The sequence below is a fragment of the Aquarana catesbeiana genome, linkage group LG01 (genome assembly GCF_042186555.1).
Source record: "Aquarana catesbeiana isolate 2022-GZ linkage group LG01, ASM4218655v1, whole genome shotgun sequence".
Taxonomy (NCBI): Eukaryota; Metazoa; Chordata; class Amphibia; order Anura; family Ranidae; genus Aquarana; species Aquarana catesbeiana.
In genome coordinates, this window is record NC_133324.1 from 613,141,229 (window position 1) to 613,163,880 (window position 22,652).

The 22,652-nt window shown below is 43.7% G+C and overlaps 1 protein-coding gene across 5 annotated transcripts in view; it reads right to left on the reverse strand.

The window, feature by feature from the left end:
- The window catches only part of FAM47E (family with sequence similarity 47 member E), a 67,682-nt gene that overhangs the window by 14,548 nt on the left and 30,482 nt on the right, over positions 1-22,652 (reverse strand). For 4 of the 5 annotated variants that reach the window (XM_073599847.1, XM_073599820.1, XM_073599812.1 and 1 more), the window contains 4 exons: positions 15,963-16,332; positions 14,846-15,018; positions 9,346-9,508; positions 2,780-2,974 (listed from right to left, as the gene is read on the reverse strand). In XM_073599847.1, coding sequence (XP_073455948.1) covers positions 2,780-2,974; positions 9,346-9,508; positions 14,846-15,018; positions 15,963-16,332 — 901 coding nt within the window. Of the gene's footprint in view, positions 1-2,779; positions 2,975-9,341; positions 9,509-14,845; positions 15,019-15,962; positions 16,333-22,652 lie in introns of all 5 variants that reach the window. The other variant, XM_073599828.1, reaches the window with a different exon arrangement.

A 22,652-nucleotide genomic window follows, 5' to 3' on the forward strand; every position in this document is an offset into this window, starting at 1 on the left:
AGACCAGAGATGCAAGCATAATGGCAGGAAGGGGAAGCCGCAGAACCTAGATTGCTCCAGAGTTGCTCCAAGAGTGAGCTCTACTTTGGGTGGTACGAAAGGCACTCTACTAACAGCCTCTATGCCAAGATCTGGAACAAACGTGTTTTTTTTTATTTTGCATGGCAAGATGTTATTCTTACTGCAGCTCTGGTGGCAGCTGTTCTGGTCTTCTTGTAGGTCAGATTGGACATGAACCTTACCCTATACTCTTTTCAGGTTGCAGGTGTCAGCAAGAACAAGGTTTAATTTGGCCAAAGGCCCTTTAGTTTGCAAAATTTTGAAGACAGTCAGGAGGTTTAGTCAACCGCAAGAGAGAATCTTTCACAATTAAAATCTTTCGATGCTGTTGGGGTTTGGACTGTTTACTCCAACAGGGCAGTGTTGGGTTTAAGACATCGCTTACTAACCAGTATTTAGCGCAAATCATCAAACAGAAGTCAGTTTGAAGTTTCAAGCCCTTAGAGCTTCAGAAAAGCATATTGCTTTTGTTACAGGAGTAGAGCTTCATCCTGTAGTTCAGCTTATATCAGAGGTAGCGACAGCCCTCCATCTATCAATCATCTGTCCATTGCCTAACTTTCCAGACGTTCAAGCAAGAAAGCCACACAAATTGGTCATTCCCAGAGCTTGAAAGAAGTTTCTGTCCACAATTGCTCTTTTCAGGTCATATGATAAGTCTTTCATTGTTCCAGATGGAATTCATCAGGCAAGAGAGGTTGCCTCCTGGACTTTAGCAAGATTGGTTGTGCAGATGGGAAATGGGTCATGAGCCTCCTTTAGTGGCAGGATGTATCCTCTTCCAGAGGGGTTGAGGCCTCATAGGAGGCCCAGTTGAAAGCATCTATGGATTCATTCGACAGGAAAGTGGCATGCTTTTCCCAGCATACCTTTTCAACGTTTACATAATAGATCTGGGTGCCTTGTCATCAGTGGGCTTTGGAGGAATGACTGTTCAGTATTCTGTCCCATTTGAAAAAAAAAAAAAAAAAAAAAAAAATAATATATATATATATATATATATATATATATATATATATATATATATATATATATATATATATATATATATATATATGTATATATATATATATATATATATATATGTATATATGTATATATATATATATATATATATATATTATATATAAAATAATTATTTTGGTTTGTTAAGTAGAACCCACCCTGTCAGCTAGGATATGTATCACTAGTATGCTGCCATGGTGGCGTCAGGAAAACGGAAAATTGTATCATACTTACCGTAATTTTCCTTTCCTGACGCCAATCCATGGCAGCATACGTACCCACCCTTGTGCGTTTCGGTATCTAGCTAATTACGAAGAATGGGGCGGGGCCTAACTGGCCTTTAATTTATGCTATTTCATTGGTCCTGAGGAAGGGGAGAAAGGCGGAGCCTATCACTAGTATGCTGCCATGGATTGGCATCAGGAAAGGAAAATTACGGTAAGTATGATACAATCTTCCATTTTTTTTTTTGTTTAACCAGCAGGTTGAACAAAAAAAAAAAGGGGGGCCGATTCCCCCATCAACACATTCAGGTTGTATAGGGGAATCACTATTGTGTTCTGCCAGCGGGGAGCCTTCCCCGTTGGCAGAATAAAATGATTGATGTTGCCGGCTATGGCTGGTGACACCAATCGTTTGGCAAAACGATAGATTGACTTATGTGTAAAACCAGCTAGCCCATACATGGCTTGAAATATTTAAGCAGCGTGTGTTTCTTTTCAAACTGGGAGCTGGGTATTTATGATATCACCTTCATCACCACCTACTGATGAAAAGTACCATTGTGTCAGGGCCCATTCACACTAAAAACTGCACATCTACTGCGCATGTTTTCCTTGCACGTATGAATGCATTTGATGCACATTTTATGGGCATTTACATGCAGTCAATTCATGTTTTTCTATCTGCATTTGTTCTGTGAGGTCACTTCCTTCTTTCTTTCCTTAGGCTTCTATGTGCACGGTGATGCATTGCAGTGTGTTGGAATGCGTTTACATGTGTTTGCATGTGGAAAAATGCAATATGTTGAACCTTTTTTTCACTGCACTGCAATGGTGTGAATTATACCCACAGGATAGCCTGGATTTTGGACTGTCTATGCAGTTGGTGTACAGTCAAAAATGCATCCAACTGCACCTGGTGTGAATGGGCCCTAATGCTGTGTACACACGGGTAGACTTTTCGACCAGACTTGTCCGACAATCCGACCGTGTGTGGGCTTCATCGGACCTGCAGCAGACTTTTCGGTCGAAAATCAGACGATTAGATTTGGAACATGTTTCTGCCGGAACTCCGCCGGACCTCGTTCCTATCGAGAAATCGGCTCGTCTGTATGCTAGTCCGACGGACGAAAACCAACACTAGGGCAGCTATTGGCTACTGGCTATGAACTTCCTTATTTTAGTCCGGTCATACGTCATCACGTACGAATCCGTTAGACTTTGGTGTGATCGTGTGTAGCCAAGTCCGTTCGTTCGAAAGTCTGTCAGAAGTCTGTCAAAAGTCCATCGGAAAGACCGTCAGCCCTTTGAGGTCGAAAAGTCCGCCCGTGTGTACACGGCATTAGAGTTGTGCTGTTGTTTACAAGAGGCTACTGATAATAGAGCAACATGAACTCCCATACATACATACATAAAGGGCAAAACTGGGTTTATGAGCCCCAGCCATTTTCGGATGTCCTGTTCCTAGCATACATTTGAAACACTGATCCTACCGTACACTCTCTTATCCCCGTAGGTGCCTTGGTCATTTCTTGTCGAGGCAAAACCCCCAGAGACATTCTCAATTCTGCAGGTACATTGTTCAGCTCTACCACGTGGATTGGGACGCTGAGGGTAGGCTTGGTGTCATATCCACTGGCAAAAAGGCTGAAGATGGTGGCTTCATTGACACTGCAGTTTTCTCCTCCCTAAAAGGAATACAAATGTTAGTTCAACTCAATATTTTTTAGCTAACAGATAATTTTAAAGCAATATTAAACCCTTAGCATTTGTTTAGCTTAACACATTGCGGTCAATAAAATAAACAGTCCCCAGGAAACTATTTAGTAAAAGTCTTAGGGCCCTTTCACATGGACGTGTCCGTGTACGGGCTCCGCTGAGCAAGCAGATGACAGGTCTGTCTCTGCACACTGTGCAGGGACCGACCTGTCAGAGTGCTGCTCTCCTCTATGGGGGATCAGATGAAGACAGACTGTAGAGTCCGTTTTCATCCAATCCGATGACATGACATGTCACCGCTGACATCCGTCGCTCCATAGACCTGTATGGAGCGATTCAGGTCCACCTAAAAAACTGAATGGTCCGCCCGTGTGAAAGGGGCCTAACCCCAGCACTGGCAGTTTACAACTTTCAATGCAGCTGGAAGCTGCCTTCTCAGTGTTGCTTTCCTGTTTTTTCCTGATGACGCGCGCTTGAGCGTGAAATGCATTGAAAGTGAGGCTCGACACGCAGTACACGAGTCCTCCGCTTCCGCACACAGCTGAGACGCACGCCAAGTACTACAAACACTTGAATGGTGCCGGATCGGCATCTGCTATCCTCTATAGCTGCATCTTAATTCTGCTGTACCTTACACTGACCATACTGGATTCTGTAAGTGTTGCTTTTTAAGCTATTAAAAAACTTTATTACACTATCCATGCCTTTCTGTGGCTTTTCATGGAGGAGCCATCTTTGCAGATGATTGGGATGTGGGCTGGTTTCACTAAGGAGTCATACATATATACATATACCATTTCCGCTTGGATTGAGATCTGGTTTATCCATAAACAGCTGGCCTATGCTGTAAGACCCATGAAGGGGTACATCGGATGAAAGAAGTGTTTCTATTTACTACATGCCTGGTTGGTCACTTGGTGGCTGACGGAATCTGGTGAGCGCTTTGATATACCACTTCGGGTGAAGCACATTATTTGAACCATTCTTGCACTTTAGTATAACACGGTGAATTGAGTATAAATAGAAGATCCATCTATTTACATTTCTAAAGCAATGTCTGATATAAATATGGACTTTTATTTACGATAATGTATTGTCTGTGTATCCACATAATGATTATTTAGTCTATTTGACACTTTATAACTGTTGCGCCCTTTATTGTTTCAAATTTTGCTTATTAGTTATTACTAATTTTAGGTGCAGCATTAGTTACAGGATATTATATGTTATTGCAGTTGGCACCGAAACCCATCCTCCCATTTCCCTTAGCCCTAATAATGAAGTTCAATGGCTCTAACATTCCCTTGGCAGAGTGCCCACAGCGCATCTGCATCACGTACCGCGCTCCATGCGCGACGTCATTTTTGGGCGTCGTGGCAGGAGCACAAGGTTTTCTTATCCAGCCGACTCAGCTGGGGATTCAGCGTCAGCCACAGGGGTGTCCACTGCCTGGGCTGGTAATACTTCATATTCCCATCGCACACATTCCTGGATGAGCTCTCGAGTGTGGATGCTGCAGCAACAACCAGCTGGATACTGGTTTAAGTCACAGTGAAGATATTTGCCAGCACACCATGGAACGACATAAATAGCGTCCAAACGGGTCATCACATGCCTGACGAAGGGGTCCTGCGTGACTCCGAAACGTTGCATTCTCCCTGTGTTGTGATCATGCAGTAAATTACCAGGTTGGACGCTATCTATGTCGTTCCATGGTGTGCTGGCAAATATCTTCACTATTGCCTGGGCTGGGGCCCCTCCCCGCACTTGTCCTGCTGCTGTGACGCTGGTGGCAGACCTTGTAGGTGGGGGGCGTATATAGGGTGGCTCTCCAGGCACAGTTCCTCTAGTTTGTTGCACAGGTGTAGATGCCTTGTTCCACTGAAGCACTATGTTCCTATATACATATTTAAGGCAATCACCAAGCGATCTCATCACACTGTTTCTCAGTAAGTTTTCTTTCTTTCCTATTTCTCACACTATACTCTTGGTGAGTGGGATCTTCTTATGGTGCTCTTTGCATACATCCTTCGTTCACCTTCGTTCTCTACATCTCTGTTGGTGTCTCTTACCACTATCTCACCTGCACATGTTTCCATTTCTGTCAAATTCCATCTGGGTACCTAGTCTTATCTCACTTCCAATTCTTATGGATATTTTATCCATTTATTACAGACCCCATTGGAAAATATCACTCCTGTCTATTACCTTGGACTCATTATGGAAACTGGTAATCTGTGCTATGGGGATGCTGCGTGTGCACCCTGTTGGTGCGGGGCTTCTGTCTACCTCAGCTCCTGGGATGGACTCCCTCTCTGGCCCCACACATACTTCACACCGTTGTTATCTGTTGCATGTAAGTACTCAGAACTGCAGATCCTGTCTTTTTCGGATGTGTTTACTGTAACATTAGGCTTAACCACTTAAGTTCTGGACCATTTGGCTGCCCAAAGACCAGAGCACTTTTTGCGATTCGGCACTGCGTCGCTTTAACTGACAATTGTGCGGTCGTGCAACGTGGCTCCCAAACAAAATTGACGTCCTTTTTTCCCCACAAATAGAGCTTTCTTTTGGTGGTATTTGATCACCTCTGCGGTTTTTATTTTTTGCGCCATAAACAAAAAAATAGCGACAATTTTGAAAAAAAAAAACACATTATTTTTCACTTTTTGCTATAATAAATATCACCCAAAAATATATAAAAAAACATTTTTTTCCCTCAGTTTAGGCCGATACGTATTCTTCTACATTAAGCGTTTTTTGATTGGTTTCCGCAAAAATTATAGCGTCTACAAAATAAGGGATAGTTTTATGGCATTTTTATTAATAATTCTTTTTTTTTACTAGTAATGGCGGTGATCAGCGATTTTTATCGTGACTGTGACCTTATGGCGGACAGACCAGACACTTTTGGTGCGATTTTGGGACCACATTTATACAGCGATCAGTGCAATTAAAAATGCATTGATTACTGTGTAAATGTGACTGGCAGTGAAGGGGTTAACCACTAGGTGGTGCTGTAGTGGTTAAGTGTGTCCTAGGGAGTGATTCTAACTGTGGGGGGGAGGGGCTATGTGTGACACTACACTGATCACCGCTCCCGATTACAGAGAGCTGTGATCAGTGTCAGTGTCACTAGGCAGAACGGGGAAATGCTTGTTTACATCAGCATTTCCCTGTTTTTCCTCTCCGTGAGACGATCGCGGGTATCCCCGCAGACATCAAGTCCGTGGGACCCGTGATCACACTCACGGATGTCGTAGCGCGCGCGCCTGCCCGCATACCGCTTCTTAAAGGGAAACGTACAGGTACGTTAATCTGCCTGTACGTGCCCTTCTGCCGACGTATATCGGCGTGAGCCAGTCGGCAAGCGGTTAATTATATTTTTGTTTCTTGTAGATACCCCATAGCATCTGCCCCTTAGGAAATGTTTTTTACACAAAACGTGTCGGGCATTCAGGATGTAGCTATATGCCTCAATAGGATTAATATCTAGATACATATTCTCTATCCAATTTTTTCAACTCATTTAATTTGGTTTGTGCTGCTAAGTTGACATGTGTGCATATATGAATTTACATATTTTTTATCAACAATATCTATTCTTGCTATGTGCTGTTTATGTACATATCTATGAATTTATGATGTCCATGCCATGCGTGCACGTGTACTGTATGTATATATATATCTATATATAGATATATATCTCTATCTATATCTATAGCTATATATATGATACTGTTTCTACATGTTTTGTATTACTGCATTGTATTTTACTACTCATGTCAATTAACCACTTGCTGCCCGCCCACCGTCAAATGACAGCGGGATGGTGCGGTTCTTGTTCTGGGTGGACGTCATATAACGGCGCACCCGAATGTCTGTTCCTGGTAATGATTACATTAGAGCGCTACTAGTGCCAGCAACCCATGCTAACCAGTGCCAGCAATCAATGCCCACCAGTGCTAACAATCAGTGCCCACCACAGCCAGAAATCATTGCCCATTAGTGATGCCAGTTAGTGCTGGCTTTCAGTGCCGCCTATCAGTGATACCCATTAATGTCCATCAGTAAAGCCCATCAATGCCCATCAGTGCCACCCATTAATGCCCATTAGTGTCACCCATCAGTACCCATCAGTGCCGCTTATCCATGCCGCCTATCAGTGCCCACCAGTGACGGCTATCAGGGCCCGTCAGTGCCACCTATCAGTGCCCACCAGTGCCACCTATCAATACCCACCAGTGCCACTCATCAGTGCTGCCTATCTGTGCTCATCAATGCCACCTATCAGTGCCCATAAGTGCAGAATATTAGTGCTTCCTCATCAGTGCCACCTAATCAGTGCCCATAAGCGCTGCCTCATCAGTGCCCATAAGTGCCAGCTCATCAGTGCCCATCAGAGCAGCCTATTAGTGCCCATCAGTGCCGCCTCATCAGCGCACATCAGTGAAGGAGAAAAATTACTTATTTACAAAATTTACTGACAGAAACTAAGGAAAACCTCTTTTTTTTTCGACTTTTTTTTTTTTTTTTTTTTAGGAAAAAAATCAAAATCCCAGCAGTGATTAAATACCACCAAAAGAAAGCTCTATTTGTGTGAAAAAAATGATAAAAATTTCACATGGTTACAGTGTTGTATGACCACGCAATTGTCATTCAAAGTGTGACAGTGCTGAAAGCTGAAAAATGGTTTGAAGGGGGTGAAAGTGCCCAGTAGATAAGTGGTTAAACATGTTTATATACAATTGTACCCCTACCAGTCAATAACCTCATTCAAAGACCCAAACTCCCTTCTTTGTTTACCGGAACCAGGGATGGAGGTACATATTTATGTGCCTCATCTAAAGTTCCAAACTTCCCCCTTTTTTAAACAAATTAAAGTCGAACGCCAGGTAACTCTTTTTAAGCAGTAAAAGCAACAGTTTTTTGGAATAAAGGTTTTACATAAATAAATATAAGCTGACCATTGTAAGTTCCCCTGTCAGTGTTAAATAGTTTGTCTCATTCCTCTAACTGCCACTTTTGCTGGACAGCTTGGTCTGTTAAAGGAAGTTGATATATAAGTTGATAAATAACAGGTTCAAATTAAGTAATGCAGCCACCATGAAGATTCGGTAAGCTGTTGTTCATATATGTGTATACAGTATATACTAAATTATATATATAGATATATATATATAGATATATAGATATATATATATATATACACATACTGTATACTATATTGTAATAAATATTTTCTGTTTATTTATTCCAAACCTCAGCTTTATTTGGCTTAGAACAGAAAGCTAAAAAGCCCTTTGTTTAAAACATAGATCCGCATTGTAACTGCAAGAACGATGGATAGGATCTATCTAGTTATTCTGGTTGTGCAAGCCTGTCAGGTCACTTAGCTCACCACCATGTATTCAGGTATATACAATCATTGCCTTATTGTATCCAGCCAGGAACATTAAAATCTGATAACTTGTTTTTTTTTATTGCATTAGGGTGGCCAAAGTTACAATTACAATCATTTCAAATTACTTGAATAATCAAGCTGTGTGTGACCTCAATAGGGAATTATAATGAGCACCTTCAGCTATTGGAGATGCTCATTAACACGCACAGAGACTTTTCAACCTGTTGAAAAATCTCTGTGGGCAGACTTCATCTGTCCTTTTATGCAAAAACAGGAAGAATCAAACACAAATAATATATTGTGACTGTCAGCCAAGCATTACAGCCGGTCCTGGCATTTGAGCAATCTGCTTGAGGACAGAAAGATCTCTCTTTGCTTGTGGCATTCAGAGAAATAACGTAGTAGGTATGCTGGCATGGTAGGCATGGTAACAAATAATCTGGCCTTAGATATTTCTTTGTTTTTATTGGATTTCCTTGCATGAGCTGTGCTGCACCGCTAAAAATAAATCTGAAAATAATTCATAACACTAGAGCTGCTTAGCTTATACCAAACAGCTGATTGGCAGCGATACAAGCGGAGAGGACCCCAAAAGTCAGCATTGGAAGACACAGTTTTCTATATTCTGGCTGAAAATGGAAAACCTCCTTAAAACATTTCAATTATCTCAACATTTTTAGAGAACAAAGCCAATTATGCCACCAGCCACTTGAATTTCTGCTATTTTTTGGCAGTGGATGGGAAAAAAAATACAAAAAAGGCATCTTAGCTTGGCCTGGTTTTAGGAGTTTTCATGTTTTAATACGAGTGCCCATAAACTCTAGGTGCCCTGAACTGCTTTGCCTAGCAAACGTTATGCTACAGTTAAAATTAAAGGCTCTCATTGAAACTAATTAACATGTGAGAGATGCTAGGTTTCAAGTATTGCACACTTGCCAAAGATGTCACCCAGTCACAGAAGTCCTTAGTCGCCTGCTTGACACTTTTATCTAATGCTGGTGTCAATGGTCTTGGAACCTTAGATCTTTTCTCGTCCTTTACAGGCTTCTCTTGCTTGACTATCCAAGTATATGGATTTTTAAGCCTAGACTGTTCGCTCCTGTAAATTTGAGATTCAAACAGCATTAAATCTCACTATGCTGAAACAAAAATAGATCATTTATTGTATCAAAATAAATAATATACAATAATACCTGCCTTTTTATTAGATGCTGAAGCAAACACATAATGTATCATTGTAAATATAATGCTGTATGTATTTCTTTTAGAAGAAAACATGGTATGAACTGTCCAGCTGTGTAGGGGTGGGCAGTTCCTACATTGTTTGACACCCCATAGTTATATCCATATGGGATGAATGTAAGAAAAGTCCTGGACAGCCGCACTCAAAATGATAATCGCCTTTATTGATAAAAACAACAAAAGTACATGCCACAGCAAGAAGTACAGGAAATCTGACGAGTTTCACACTATAGTTAGTGCTTAATCATAAGCTATGATTAAGCACTAACTATAGTGTGAAATGTGTCAGATTTCCTGTACTTCTTGCTGTGGCATGTACTTTTGTTGTTTTTATCACTAAAGGTGATTATCATTTTGAGTGCGGCTGTCCAGGACTTTTCTTACATTCATCGTTACTAGCATTGCCGGCACCTGAGGCTTCCAGTTTGGAGGAGAGGTTCCTGACTGACCTCCTTAGAGCGGTGATTTTTCTTTCTATATCCATATGGGGTGGGTGCATACTCCAAGGAGAAGATGGGGAAGGCAGAGGCAATGAACTAGACATACATGGGCCAGGCAGTTCATGCCATTTCTTTCTGTTATGTTTTTTTTCAGCACTCTCAAAAACTCTTATCTTTTGAGGCCTGAGGCCTGTCTTCCATACCACTTACAATTCAACTCCTTTGGGTGTCAGTCCATTCAAAAGAGGTTTTTTTTTAGATACTAGATGGTTAAAGCGGAACTTTACTCATAACAGTTGGATAACAATTAAGGGTTGTAAACCCTCGTTTTTTGTTTTTTTTTACAAACATGTCATACTTACCTCCACTGTGCAGTTCATCTTGCACAGTGGCCCCAATCCTCGTCTTCTGGGGTCCCTCAGCAGCCTCCTTCCCGCATCAAGTGTCTACATTGGAGAAGCGCTCTCCTTGGTGGACACCCGTGTGGGCGTGCTCCCGAGTCCTGCATCTGTGTCCATTTACAAAGAATGCAGGACTCGCGCCCCCCCCCCATTGGATTTGACTGACTGCAGCGGGAGCAGGACACAAGGCACCAGCTAGAGATGGTGTGCCCAATGCCAGACAGAGGATGACAGTGTTCAGGTAACTAAAAAGGGGGGGGGGGCTGCAGCACCACAGAAGGTTTTTCACCTTAATGCATAGAATAGAACCCCTTTAATGTTCTTTAGCAAAAGAACATACATAACACATTTATAATTATGCTACCAAAATTAGTGTGTGCTGTAAATTTCCTCCAGCATTGACAACCTCTAGGAATTTGCCTCTCACGGGGCCATACTGTGGTGTACCGGACACAGACAATGACTGATCAGTGTACCAGCCTGCTGCCGGTACCATGTGATCGCTGTGATCAATCACAGCAGATCACATGACAGTTGTAAACAATGGATGGCTTCCTTTTATGCTATCGATTGTTTACAATTGTGTTGCTAGCTGTGATTGGTCACAGTGATCACATGGTACAGACAGAGCCAATCACAGCTAATCACAACAAAACACACTGAATGAATCAGTTTCATTCAGTAAAATTGGTTGCTTATACCAATAAATTTCACTGATATAAGCAATCCTAATGTGTAAAAAAAAAATAAAAATAATCCTGATCGCTTCCCCAGAGTAGTACAACATATAATATAAACATATATTTGGGTTATTGTCACCAAAGAAATGTAGCAGAATACATGTTGGCCTAAATTAATGAAGAAAGATTATTTATTTGCAAAATTTTATAACAGGAACAAGGAAAAACACGGGGTTTTTTTCAAAATTTTGGGACTTTTTACGTTTATTTAGCAAAAAATAAAAAAAACCCAGTGGTGATTAAATACCACCAAAATAAAGCTCTATTTGTGTGAAAAAACTGAAAAAATGTCATATGGTTACAGTGTTGCATCACCGCGCAATTGTTATTCAAAGTGTGACAGCGCCGAAAGCTGAAAACCTGGGCAGGTAGGGGGTGAAAGTGCCCAGTATGTGGTTAAATCAACTGACACATTTCTATACCTCTTATGCAGCATACACACGACCGGACTTTCTGGGAAACTAGGTCCGACGGTCTTTCCGACGGACTTCCGGCAGACTTCCAACGGACCTTTTGAAAGGACTTGCCTACACACGACCGGACTTTCCGGCAGACTAGGTCCGCCGGTCTTCCCGACGGACTTTCGACGGAGTTACGGTGGACTTTCCTAATGAACGGACTTGCCCACACACGGACAAGTCCGTTCATTTTGACGGGACTAGAAAAGGAAGTCAATCTCGCCGCTTTTATCGGCGAGATTGACACCTTGCAAGCCCTGTCGTGGGGCATACCAGGCCCTTAGATCTGGTATGGATTTTAAGGGGAACCCCCTATGTCGAAAAAACTGTGTGGGGTCCCCCCAAAATCTATACCCCTAAGACCCCTATCCGCACATGCAGCACGGCCGGTCAGGAAAGGGGGTGGGGATGAGCGAGCGCCCCCCCCCCCCTCCTGAGCCGTACCAGGCCGCATGCCCTCAACATGGGGGGTGGGTGCTTTGGGGGAGGGGGGCGCCCTGGGGCCCACCCCAAAGCACCTTGTCCCCATGTTGATGAGGACAAGGGCCTCTTCCCGACAACCCTGGCCGTTGGTTGTCGGGGTCTGCAGGCGGGGGGCTTATCGGAATCCGGGAGTCCCCTTTAATAAGGGGGCCCCCAGATCCCGGCCCCCCACCCTATGTGAATGAGTATGGGGTACATCGTACCCCTACCCATTCACCTAGGGAAAAAGTGTCAATAAAAAAAACACACTACACAGGTTTTTAAAGTAATTTATTAGACAGCTCCGGGGGTCTTCCTCCAACTTCGGGGGTCTTCTTCCGACTTCGGAGGTCTCTCTGGCCTATTCTCTCAGGGTCCGGTTCTTCTCCGCTCTCTCCGGCCTCTTCTCCCGGTGTTCGACCTCTTCTCCCGGTGTCCGGTTTTTCTGCCGGCTCCTCCGCTATCTTCTGCTGCACTTTTGCTAGCGGTGGCCCGGTGTCGCCTTCTTCCCTCTTCTATTCTTCCGATGTTGACACGACGCACTCTCCAGCTGTAATGCTGTCTGAGCGCTCCGCTATGACTTATATAGGCGGTGACCCCGCCCCCTTATGCCGTCACAGTCCCTGGGCATGCTGGGACTGTGACGGCATAAGGGGGCGGGGTCACCGGTTGATGTTGACCCCGCCCCCTTGAGCCGTCACAGAGCTCTCAGACCGCATTACAGCCGGAGAGAGCGTCATGTCAACATTGGAAGAAGAGAAGAGGGAAGAAGACGACGTAGAAGTCCGGGCCACCGCTAGAAAAAGAGCGACAGAAGATAGCGGAGGAGCCGGCAGAAGACCCGGATACCGGGAGAAGAGGTCGAACACCGGGAGAAGAGGCCGGAGAGAGCGGAGAAGAACCGGACGCCGGGAGAAGAGGCCGGAGAGACCCTCGAAGTCGGAAGAAGACCTGTGTAGTGTGTTTTTTATTGACACTTTTTCCCTAGGTGAATGGGTAGGGTTACGATGTACCCCATACTCATTCACATAGGGTGGGGGGCCGGGATCTGGGGCGCCCCCTCCCCCAAAGCACCCACACCCCCATGTTGAGGGCATGTGGTCTGGTACGGCTCAGGAGGGGGAGCGCTCACTCATCCCCACCCCCTTTCCTGACCGGCCAGGCTGTGTGCTCGGATAGGGATCTGGTATGGATTCTGGGGCGGGACCCCACGCTGTTTTTTCAGAGTAGGGGGTTCCCCTTAAAATCCATACCAGACCTAAGGGCCTGGTATGCCCCGCGCTCGCCGCAATAAGAAAATTTGTTTTTCCTATTGCAGTGAGCACGAGATGCAGAACCCTGCCCTTGCGTCGTATCTGGTCCGTCGAACCAGCATACAGACGAACAGGCTTTCCGTTAGGAACTGAGTCCGGTGGAGTTACGACGTAAAGATTTGAAGCAAGTTTCAAATCTAAAGTCCATCGGATTTTTGACCGAAACGGTCCGTCGGAAGTCCCATGCAGCCCACACACGGTCGGATTGTCCGCTGGATTCGGTCCGTCGGACCAGTCCGGTCGGAAAGTCGGCCCGTGTGTACGCGGCATTAGGCACGCTATCAATGAGATCTCTTTGCTTCAGTTCCTGGGTATGCACACCTCCTTGGTACTATGAGTTATTCCCACTCTCCCTGTTAGATTATTTTCTTGTATATACTGTATTATGACAAACTCAATAGGTGATGCTAAAACACAAAAGGTAGTCTGAAACACCAAAACACCCCGTTGGATTTAAGAATTATAGCAGGGAGATTTAACTTTTGGAGAACCAAGGTCATAAAAGAAACCAGGGGCAGGTTCAGCCCACCAGGCTTCTGCTGTAACTAACATTTCACTTTTGGATCGACTAATCTTTTAAACTCTTTCTTTTTGTGTTTGCCTGTCATCGTGGTAGCAACAAGAAAGTTAGGTTGTGGCTGTCTAATTCTCCCTCCGACTTCTCCACCATGAAGCTATGGTAATAGGCAAACACTATGGCAAGACACACCTCATTACCACAAGGACCAGGGATGGTGTTTTGCTCTTACTTAACTGCATTATGTTTACTACTAAGTTAACAGTGCAGCTCACAACTGTCATTCTTTTTTTTTTTTTTTTTGAGGATTATTTATTTAGGGGTAAACAAAAACAATGCACAACATAACCCTAATATTTTATTTAAAGAAAAAACTGGCAAATGTCTGTGGAGGGCAGTCCCATGCTGCAGAACCAAAGGGATGTGGTTCCTCCACAAATAATATCCATAACGGATTATGCAAAAAAAACTTTTGTCGTCTTTCAGCAGCCTTCTCTTAGGGCAAGCACCAAATGTAGAACTGAACCACCCTGTATCTTATAGTCTGAAGCAGTCTTCTCATCATTCATTTGTTTCCCACTATAGGTCAGCCTTTGTTGTTGTGGAGGAATACCCTCCTTTTCTTCAACCCGCTCAGTTGGCTCAATATCAATTTCTATCTCCTTCCCAGTCAGTGACTTCACTTTGATGAGCATGTTGCCGGTATGTGTTCGCTCTCCCCGCCTCTCAGTCTCGACACAGCGCAGACTCGTCATTCTTCTGCTACACCAGACAACAATAGTTTTTCTACTACTCTACTGCTACTTATGAGTCTATTTAACACAATATTGGCATGAAAAATACATTGGCGAAACAATGCTTACATATTTGACAGCCTTGTGCTGGTTTCGCGTGATTTCACACTTTGTGTTTCCTGCTGTTCTTTTGCTGGAGTGAGGATGTTGTCCTCCTGATCCTCCGGGATAGCTTCATAAGAATCGGAAGGACTCTTTAATCTCATTTCAGGGTCAAGAATCTCCACAATGTCTTCGAATAGCTTTACATAAAAAAAAAAATTACGGTAAGTATTTGCAACTAAACTATACTAGACTTTTGATAAGCACAGAAAAGTATTGTTAAAATCACCTTTATATAAGAGCCAGTAAATTTTAGAACTTCTTTGCATAGTAACCACCTAACAATCAGACCTAACCTTCTGCCTTTAAAGTATAACTAAAGGCAAAAACCTTTTTAGTTTTACATTTGCAGCAGAGCAAATGACTGGCTCTTAAAGCCTCATACACACGGTACGATTGTTGGCAGGGGATTCGGCGGACAATGGCTTGACATCAGATTTTCGTATGGTCAGTACACAAATCTGTCACACAAAAGTCGAATGTACAAACACGCATGCTCGGAATCAATGCTCACCAAACACGAAATTAGCAGAAGGGGCCCAAAGGGTGGCGCTCAAGAGCTGAAATTCCTCGTAGTACCTCACTACGTTCGTGTTTGTGGAACGACAATCGTTAGTATGCAAAACAAGATCCTGGCACACGCCCTTTTGACAAAAATTAGACGATTGGTTGGTCAACAATCGTACCGTGCGTACGAGGCTTTAGACCCCATACACACTATTAGATTTTCTACAGATTTTTGTCTTCAGATTTACCAAAACCATGTAGTGCAAGGGCCTGCCTGATTGCATACAAATTGGCCACGAGCAGACCATGCAACTGTACATGCACTGATCCGAAGCAGGCCGGGCTCGGGAAAGCTTGTACGAGCGGATTTTTTGACTGGACTCGAGTCCGTCGGAAAGATTTGAAACATGTTCCAAATCTAAAGTCCGAGAAAGTCCGCTGCAGGCCCGATGGAGCCCACACACGGTCAGATTGTCTGCCGGATTCGGTCCGTCGGACCAGTCCAGTCGAAAAGTCTGCTCGTGTGTAGGCGGCATTATTTCCTTAAAACTACTTTTAAATTAAATGTGGCTCTTACTTCATGTGATATGCCTTCTTCTAAGTGAGGGTAAAGAGCCAGTGGGTGCTGTGTAAGGCCATATTCTATCTGAGCAATGTATTCTCGGCGTGCCTGCTGTAACGGGAGCAGTTTTGAGTAACAGGACTGCTCTATGGTGAACTTTTTTGGCTTCTGGACAGGTTTTGAGTCATGTTCTGCATTCTGTAGGATGGGAAGATGTACACCCGGGAACAGATCATTTGAAGCATCAGAAGAAGCAGGATAACCATCTCGGAAATCATCCGTTCCTTTTGGCAAGAATTTCCATTTTTGGCATTTGAGGGCACCAGATAAGTTCAGTTTTTGGTTGGTTTCTTTGAGAAACTTTCTTTGAAGCCTTTCCTTATACCTGCAAAAAAAAAGAAATAATAATAATAATAATAATCACATTTTTTTCAGTCGGATGGGATAAAAGGGTAGTCCAATGGCTAATAAAACTGCAAATTTTTTGAAAATATATATTTTCATAAATAATACACACATTATTATTTTACTGTACACACAATACAATCTCTATTTTTTTTTCTTTAAATATAAAAAATGAGACTGCATCAAGGTAATAGGAACCAATTACTGTATTTATTGTCGTATAACACTCACTTTTTCACCATGAAAATCGGGAGCAAATAGCGTGTGCGTGTTATACGCCAATACTTCAATTTTAGCTGACTCGGAGGGGACAGGGAGGGGGCCAGGACGAGCGCCATCAGATTACATACAGTGAGAATCTCCTGTTTACTTGGTGGCCTCTGTAATAGGAAGTCCCGTCTCCTGGGCCACCATTGGACCACTGTTCTGTTCTGTCTATCATAGGAGATTCTCACTGTATGTAATCTTTCAGCACTCGTCCCGCCCCCCTCCCTGTCCCCTCTGGGCTGCAGATGGGCACTGACCCTTATTTTGCTTCAAAGTTCCTTATTTAAAATTTAAGTTTTTTTCCTGAAACTTCCTTTTTAAAATGAATGTGCGTGTTATACGCCGATAAATACGGTATATCTACCGTAAAACCACATGCAGTTGCAAAACAGTGGAAAGCTGCCATACTAAAAATTGTGATGTGTTAAACTTTTTTTTCCCATTTTGGATAGAGTAAGGGAGGGTTAAATCCCCTGTAAGGCAGATTTTTGCCATCTGTGTCCCATTTGGGAGAGTTACCTTCACTTCCTGTCTCATAGCCAAACAGGAAGTTTGAGAAAATCCCTGCAAATTTAGGTGAATACCTTGGGGCCCCCAGGTCATCAGAACCAGTGTCCCCATTGGAAGATTTCCCTACTATGACTTTTCTGGGAACAACCCAAAATTTGGGATTTTCTTTAACTTTCACTTTCAATGATAATGGTATACAGGACAAATAGTGAGGACGAATCTCCTTAATGGGGGGCACAGACAGCAATAAAAACTGACCGGTGTTCTAAACTGTCTCCCCTCTTTCCAAAACTAAAGAAAAACTTTTTGCCTTTAGTTCTACTTCAAACTTAAACGACAGTCTCAAGATTATTCTTCTACCTCTTCTATGTGAAGGATACCTATAGTGAGGATACCTATAGTGTAAGGCTGCTTTCACACGCTTTACAGGCACTATAGCGCTAAAAATAACGCCCCCAAAGCGCCTCTCCTGTCACTCCAGTGTGAAAGCACGAGGGCTTTCACACTGGAGCGGTGCGCTGGCAGGACGCTAAAAAAAGTCGTGCAAGTAGCATCTTTATACACGGTATACACCGCACCTAAAGCGCCCCTGCCCATTGAAATGAATGGGCAACGCCGCCGAAGCTCTTTTAACCCTTTTTCAGATGCTAGCGGGGGTTAAAAGCGCCCGCTAGCGGCTGAAAAAAGCACCGCTAAAACGATGGTAAAGGGCCGCTAAAAATAGTGCCACTTTACCGTCGATGCCGCACACGCCCCAGTGTGAAAGTGCCCTTAGAGTTATGCCGCGTACACACGGTCGGAATTTCCGACAACAAATGCTCGATGTAAGCTTGTTGTCGGAATTCCCACCGTGTGTGTAGGCTCCATCAGACATTTTTTGTCGGAAATTCCAACAAACAAAATTTGAGAGCTGGTTCTCAAATTTTCCGACAACAAAATCCGTTGTCGTAAATTCCGATCGTGTGTACACAATTCCGGCGCACAAAATTCAACGCATGCTCGGAATCAAGCAGAAGACCACACTGGCTATTGAACTTCATTTTTCTCGGCTCGTCGTACGTGTTGTATGTCACCGCGTTCTTGACGTTCTGCATTTCCGAAATTTGTGCGACCATGTGTATGCAAGACAAGTTTGAGCCAACATCCGTCAGAAATAAATCCAGGATTTTGTCGTCAGAATGTCCGATCGTCTGTACGCAGCAAAAGAGTAAGTACACCCATATGTACTAACTGCATGTGTGTGTGTGGAGGGGGAGGCTTTAATATTTTATTTTTTACTTGTGGTTTTGATATTGCAATTTAATTTTTACTTGCTTCATTACAAGCCTCCTATGATAGCACGGACAGGTACTCTTTATGGAAACCATAGTTAATGGAGGCCTTAGCTGATTAGGGTTTCCACCTCATCCTTTTAAACCCGAACACATATTAACTACACAGGTTCTTTGGCTAATTAAGGTGGTAAATAAACTTACTTGGTGCTTTATCTGCAGTAAATTAGCCTCAGAACCTGTGTAATTCATATGTGTTCGAGTTTAATGGGATGAGGTAGCAACTCTATAGCTGAACCCCAGCCAGTGCAGATCTAAGACCTAAGACCCAAAGAATGTAGCTTGCCTAGTTGCTGCCTCCAAGACTCTGTAGGCTCTGAACTCGTAAGTGATCTGACCTGTGCGTTTACGAGATCCTGGTTACACATTAGCTTACAAGAGTTTAATAGCAGATTGCAACATGTCATTCTGACAATGTGTGTGGTGGGGGTGACATCTCTCGTGATGTATGCCCTGTTCAGCTAACTTCACTACTAAAGGCAGAATTCTCCAGCAGTAAAACAGGAAGTTGCAATCTCCTGTACATATTATCCATAGCCCATCTTTATGGTTTTATTTGTTAAAAGAGCAGGGAATGATTAGAACCCCTGCCTGGTATTTTTTCCTTTGTGTGTTTCGTTGTGCAGAATGCCTTTCACTTCCTGACCCGGAAAATTAATAGGAAAACTTTGCAAAAGGAGGGGAAATCTCCCCTTGAGCTTAACATACACTGTAAGATTCACCCATTTACGGTAAACGGCTATCTGGGAGCCAACATCCGCAGCTGTCAGAATACCCAAAAAGTGGCTGCATCTGATTGGAGGCAGCCACTGTTCAGCTTACAATTTTTCACCCGCCTCCTTCAATTTTCAGATCGAAGGATGTCGGGAGGGGGATTCTGACAGGGCCAGCCACAGCTTGAGTTTTGGCAGGTTCTTGATAAATTTGCTCCGTACATGATTAGTTCTAGATACTGTCATGAGAACAGGTGTCCACATTGGAAGATTTTCCCTTTTTTGTGTTTTGGTAACAGCTGTAATATTTTGGATTAGTCATCACTTTCCATCTCATTGATAAGAACAAACAGGACCAAGAAAGAGAATAAAAGGGTCATAGATGGATCGAATCACGGCAGGTTCAGCAGGGGCCAGCTGAGATTTTATCCACCTATGGGCAGGCGGGTTGTACTGAAGCTGATCCATTGATCGACTTCAGTACAACCAGCCTGTCAGATTTTTTTGCATGTGATCACTACTGGCGGTTATAGCAGTGATCATTGTGTTCTGCCAGCAGGGAAGGCTCCCCTCTGACAGACAACAATAGGGCTGCAGGAGGGATTCCCCCAGGGCCGCTCATATGTCCCTACCACATGTGACTGTTTGATGTGTGATTACATGCAAGCTGACCACCTGTACTACCCACCACACAAATACACGCAACTTTGGCGACATTTTTCAAATAATTACAAGCATTTAACCTTAAAAATAAAAAAAACTGTGTTTACCCAGCGCCCTCTTTTGTGTCACCCCTTGAAATGATTGCTTTTATTGCCAGTAGCCCCTAATCATTTTTCAAACAATTGTCAACTAATGTAAAAAAAAAAATAGGTAGGTAGTTTTTTTATCAGAATTTAGAATATACTTTACATGTTACTTGTACAGCATGAAAAATGTCCATGTGGAAATTGCTGTGGGGTATAGAGATGAAGCAGCTGAACTGATTAAAATGTGTGTAACTGCATGCATTGCCAAATTTGTAACTCTTGCTATAACAAATAGTGATGAGTAGCCTTAACTATTTTTATGTTTCACAATTCAGCTTGAAAATTGGTATTGAATTTGCAATCCTTGAAAATTAGACCCAATCCATTAAATCTAATATACAGCGGGGACGGAAAGTGCCTTCTGAGTATTTGCTTTGCTCAGTATTTAGTAGAAGCACCCTTTTGATCTAATACAGCCATGAGCCTTTTTGGGAAAGATGCAACAAGTTTTTCACACCTGGATTTGGGGATCCTCTGCCATTCCTCCTTGCAGATCCTCTCCAGTTCTGTCAGGTTGGATGGTAAACGTTGGTGGACAGCCATTTTTAGGTCTCTCCAGAAATGCTCAATTGGGTTTAAGACAGGGCTCTGGCTGGGCCATTCAAGAACAGTCACGGAGTTGTTGTGAAGCCACTCCTTCGTTATTTTAGCTGTGTGCTTAGGGTCATTGTCTTGTTGGAAGGTAAACCTTCGGCCCAGTCTGAGGTCCTGAGCACCTGGAGAAGGTTTTCATCTAGGATATCCCTGTACTTGGCCGCATTCATCTTTTCCTCGATTGCAACCAGTCGTCCTGTCTCTGCAGCTGATCCACAGCATGATGCTGCCACCACCATGCTTCACTGTTGGGACTGCATTGGACAGATGATGAGCAGTGCCTGGTTTTCTCCACACATACCGCTTAGAATTAAGGCCAAAAAGTTCTATCTTGCTCTCATCAGACCAGAGAATCTTATTTCTCACCATCTTGGAGTCCTTCAGGTGTTTTTAGCAAACTCCATGCAGGCTTTCATGTGTCTTGCACTGAGGAGAGGCTTCTGTCGGGCCACTCTGCCATAAAGCCCTGACTGGTGGAGGGCTGCAGTGATGGTTGACTTTCTACAACTTTTTCCCATCTCCCGACTCCATCTCTGGAGCTCAGCCACAGTGATCTTTGGGTTGTTCTTTACCTCTCTCACCAAGGCTCTTCCCCCCCGATAGCTCAGTTTGGCCAGACGGCCAGGTCTAGGAAGGGTTCTGGTCGTCCCAAACATCTTCCATTTAAGGATTATGGAGGCCACTGTGCTCTTAGGAACCTTAAGTGCAGCAGAAATTTTTTTGTAATCTTGGCCAGATCTTTGCCTTGCCACAATTCTGTCTCTGAGCTCTTCAGGCAGTTCCTTTGACCTCATGATTCTCATTTGCTCTGACATGCACTGTGAGCTGTAAGGTCTTATATAGACAGGTGTGTGGCTTTCCAAATCAAGTCCAATCAGTATAATCAAACACAGCTGGACTCAAATGAAGGTGTAGAACCATCTCAAGGATAATCAGAAGAAATGGACAGCACCTGAGTTAAATATATGAGTGTCACAGCAAAGGGTCTGAGTACTTAGGACCATGTAATATTTCAGTTTTTCTTTTTTAATAAATCTGCAAAAATGTCAACAATTCTGTGTTTTTCTGTCAATATGGGGTGCTGTGTGTACATTAATGAGGAAAAAAATTAACTTAAATGATTTTTGCAAATGGCTGCAATAAATCAAAGAGCGAACAATTTAAGGGGGTCTGAATACTTTCCGTCCCCACTGTAAACCTCAATTTCTTAAAGAGGAACTTCAGTCCCCTTGAGACTTGGCTCCGCTCTTCCCTCTCTCCAGCATTGCCATATTTTTTAGTCTGACATGGGCACAGATGTGCCAAAGGGCTTTGCCTGGCTTTTGGGTCCTGGCAGAGCCCTGCGGCACATTGGCCAACGCACGGGGGGGTTCTTGGGATGTTGGAATTTCCACACTGGTGCTGTCTTTGTGCATGCATGGCAACCTGTGCATATGCAGAATTGGCAGAGGGCTCTGCCAAGACCTAAAACCCTGTGGCACATCTGTGCATGTGCAGAATAGGGGGGGGGGGGGGGGACATTATTCTCGCCTATGCAGCGCTAAAAGCCAATAAAGATGAAAAAAATTTGAATGTAAGAGATTAAGGGGGGAGAAGGCAGGGGAAAAAAGTAATTCTTTAGGCTGCTTTAAATTGGAACTAAACTTAAAGAGGAGCTCCAGCCCCCACCACCAAACAATTTAAAGTCAACAGCTACAAATTATGTAGCTGCTGACTTGTAATATTAGGACACTTACCTGTCCAGGGATCTTGCGATGTCGGCACCACAGCCATTTTCTCAAATCGGCTCTCGAGTACTGCCGCTGCCATTTGTTGTAAGGGAAACAAGCAGTGAAGCCTTGCGGCTTCACAGCTGGTTCCCTACTGCGCATGCGTGACGTGCGCTGCGCTTTGTGCATAGCCTGTTGGCGGGGAAGGGAGGAGGGGGGCTAAACTTCCGAGGGACCTCGCCACGGCAAGGTCTCCCAGAAGTGGGGACGGGTGCCTGTCAAAAACAGGTATCTGCCCCCCCCCCCGAAAGGTGCAAAAGGTGGCAACAGAGGGGGGGAGGAAGCAAACAGGTAGGGCTTCCCCTTT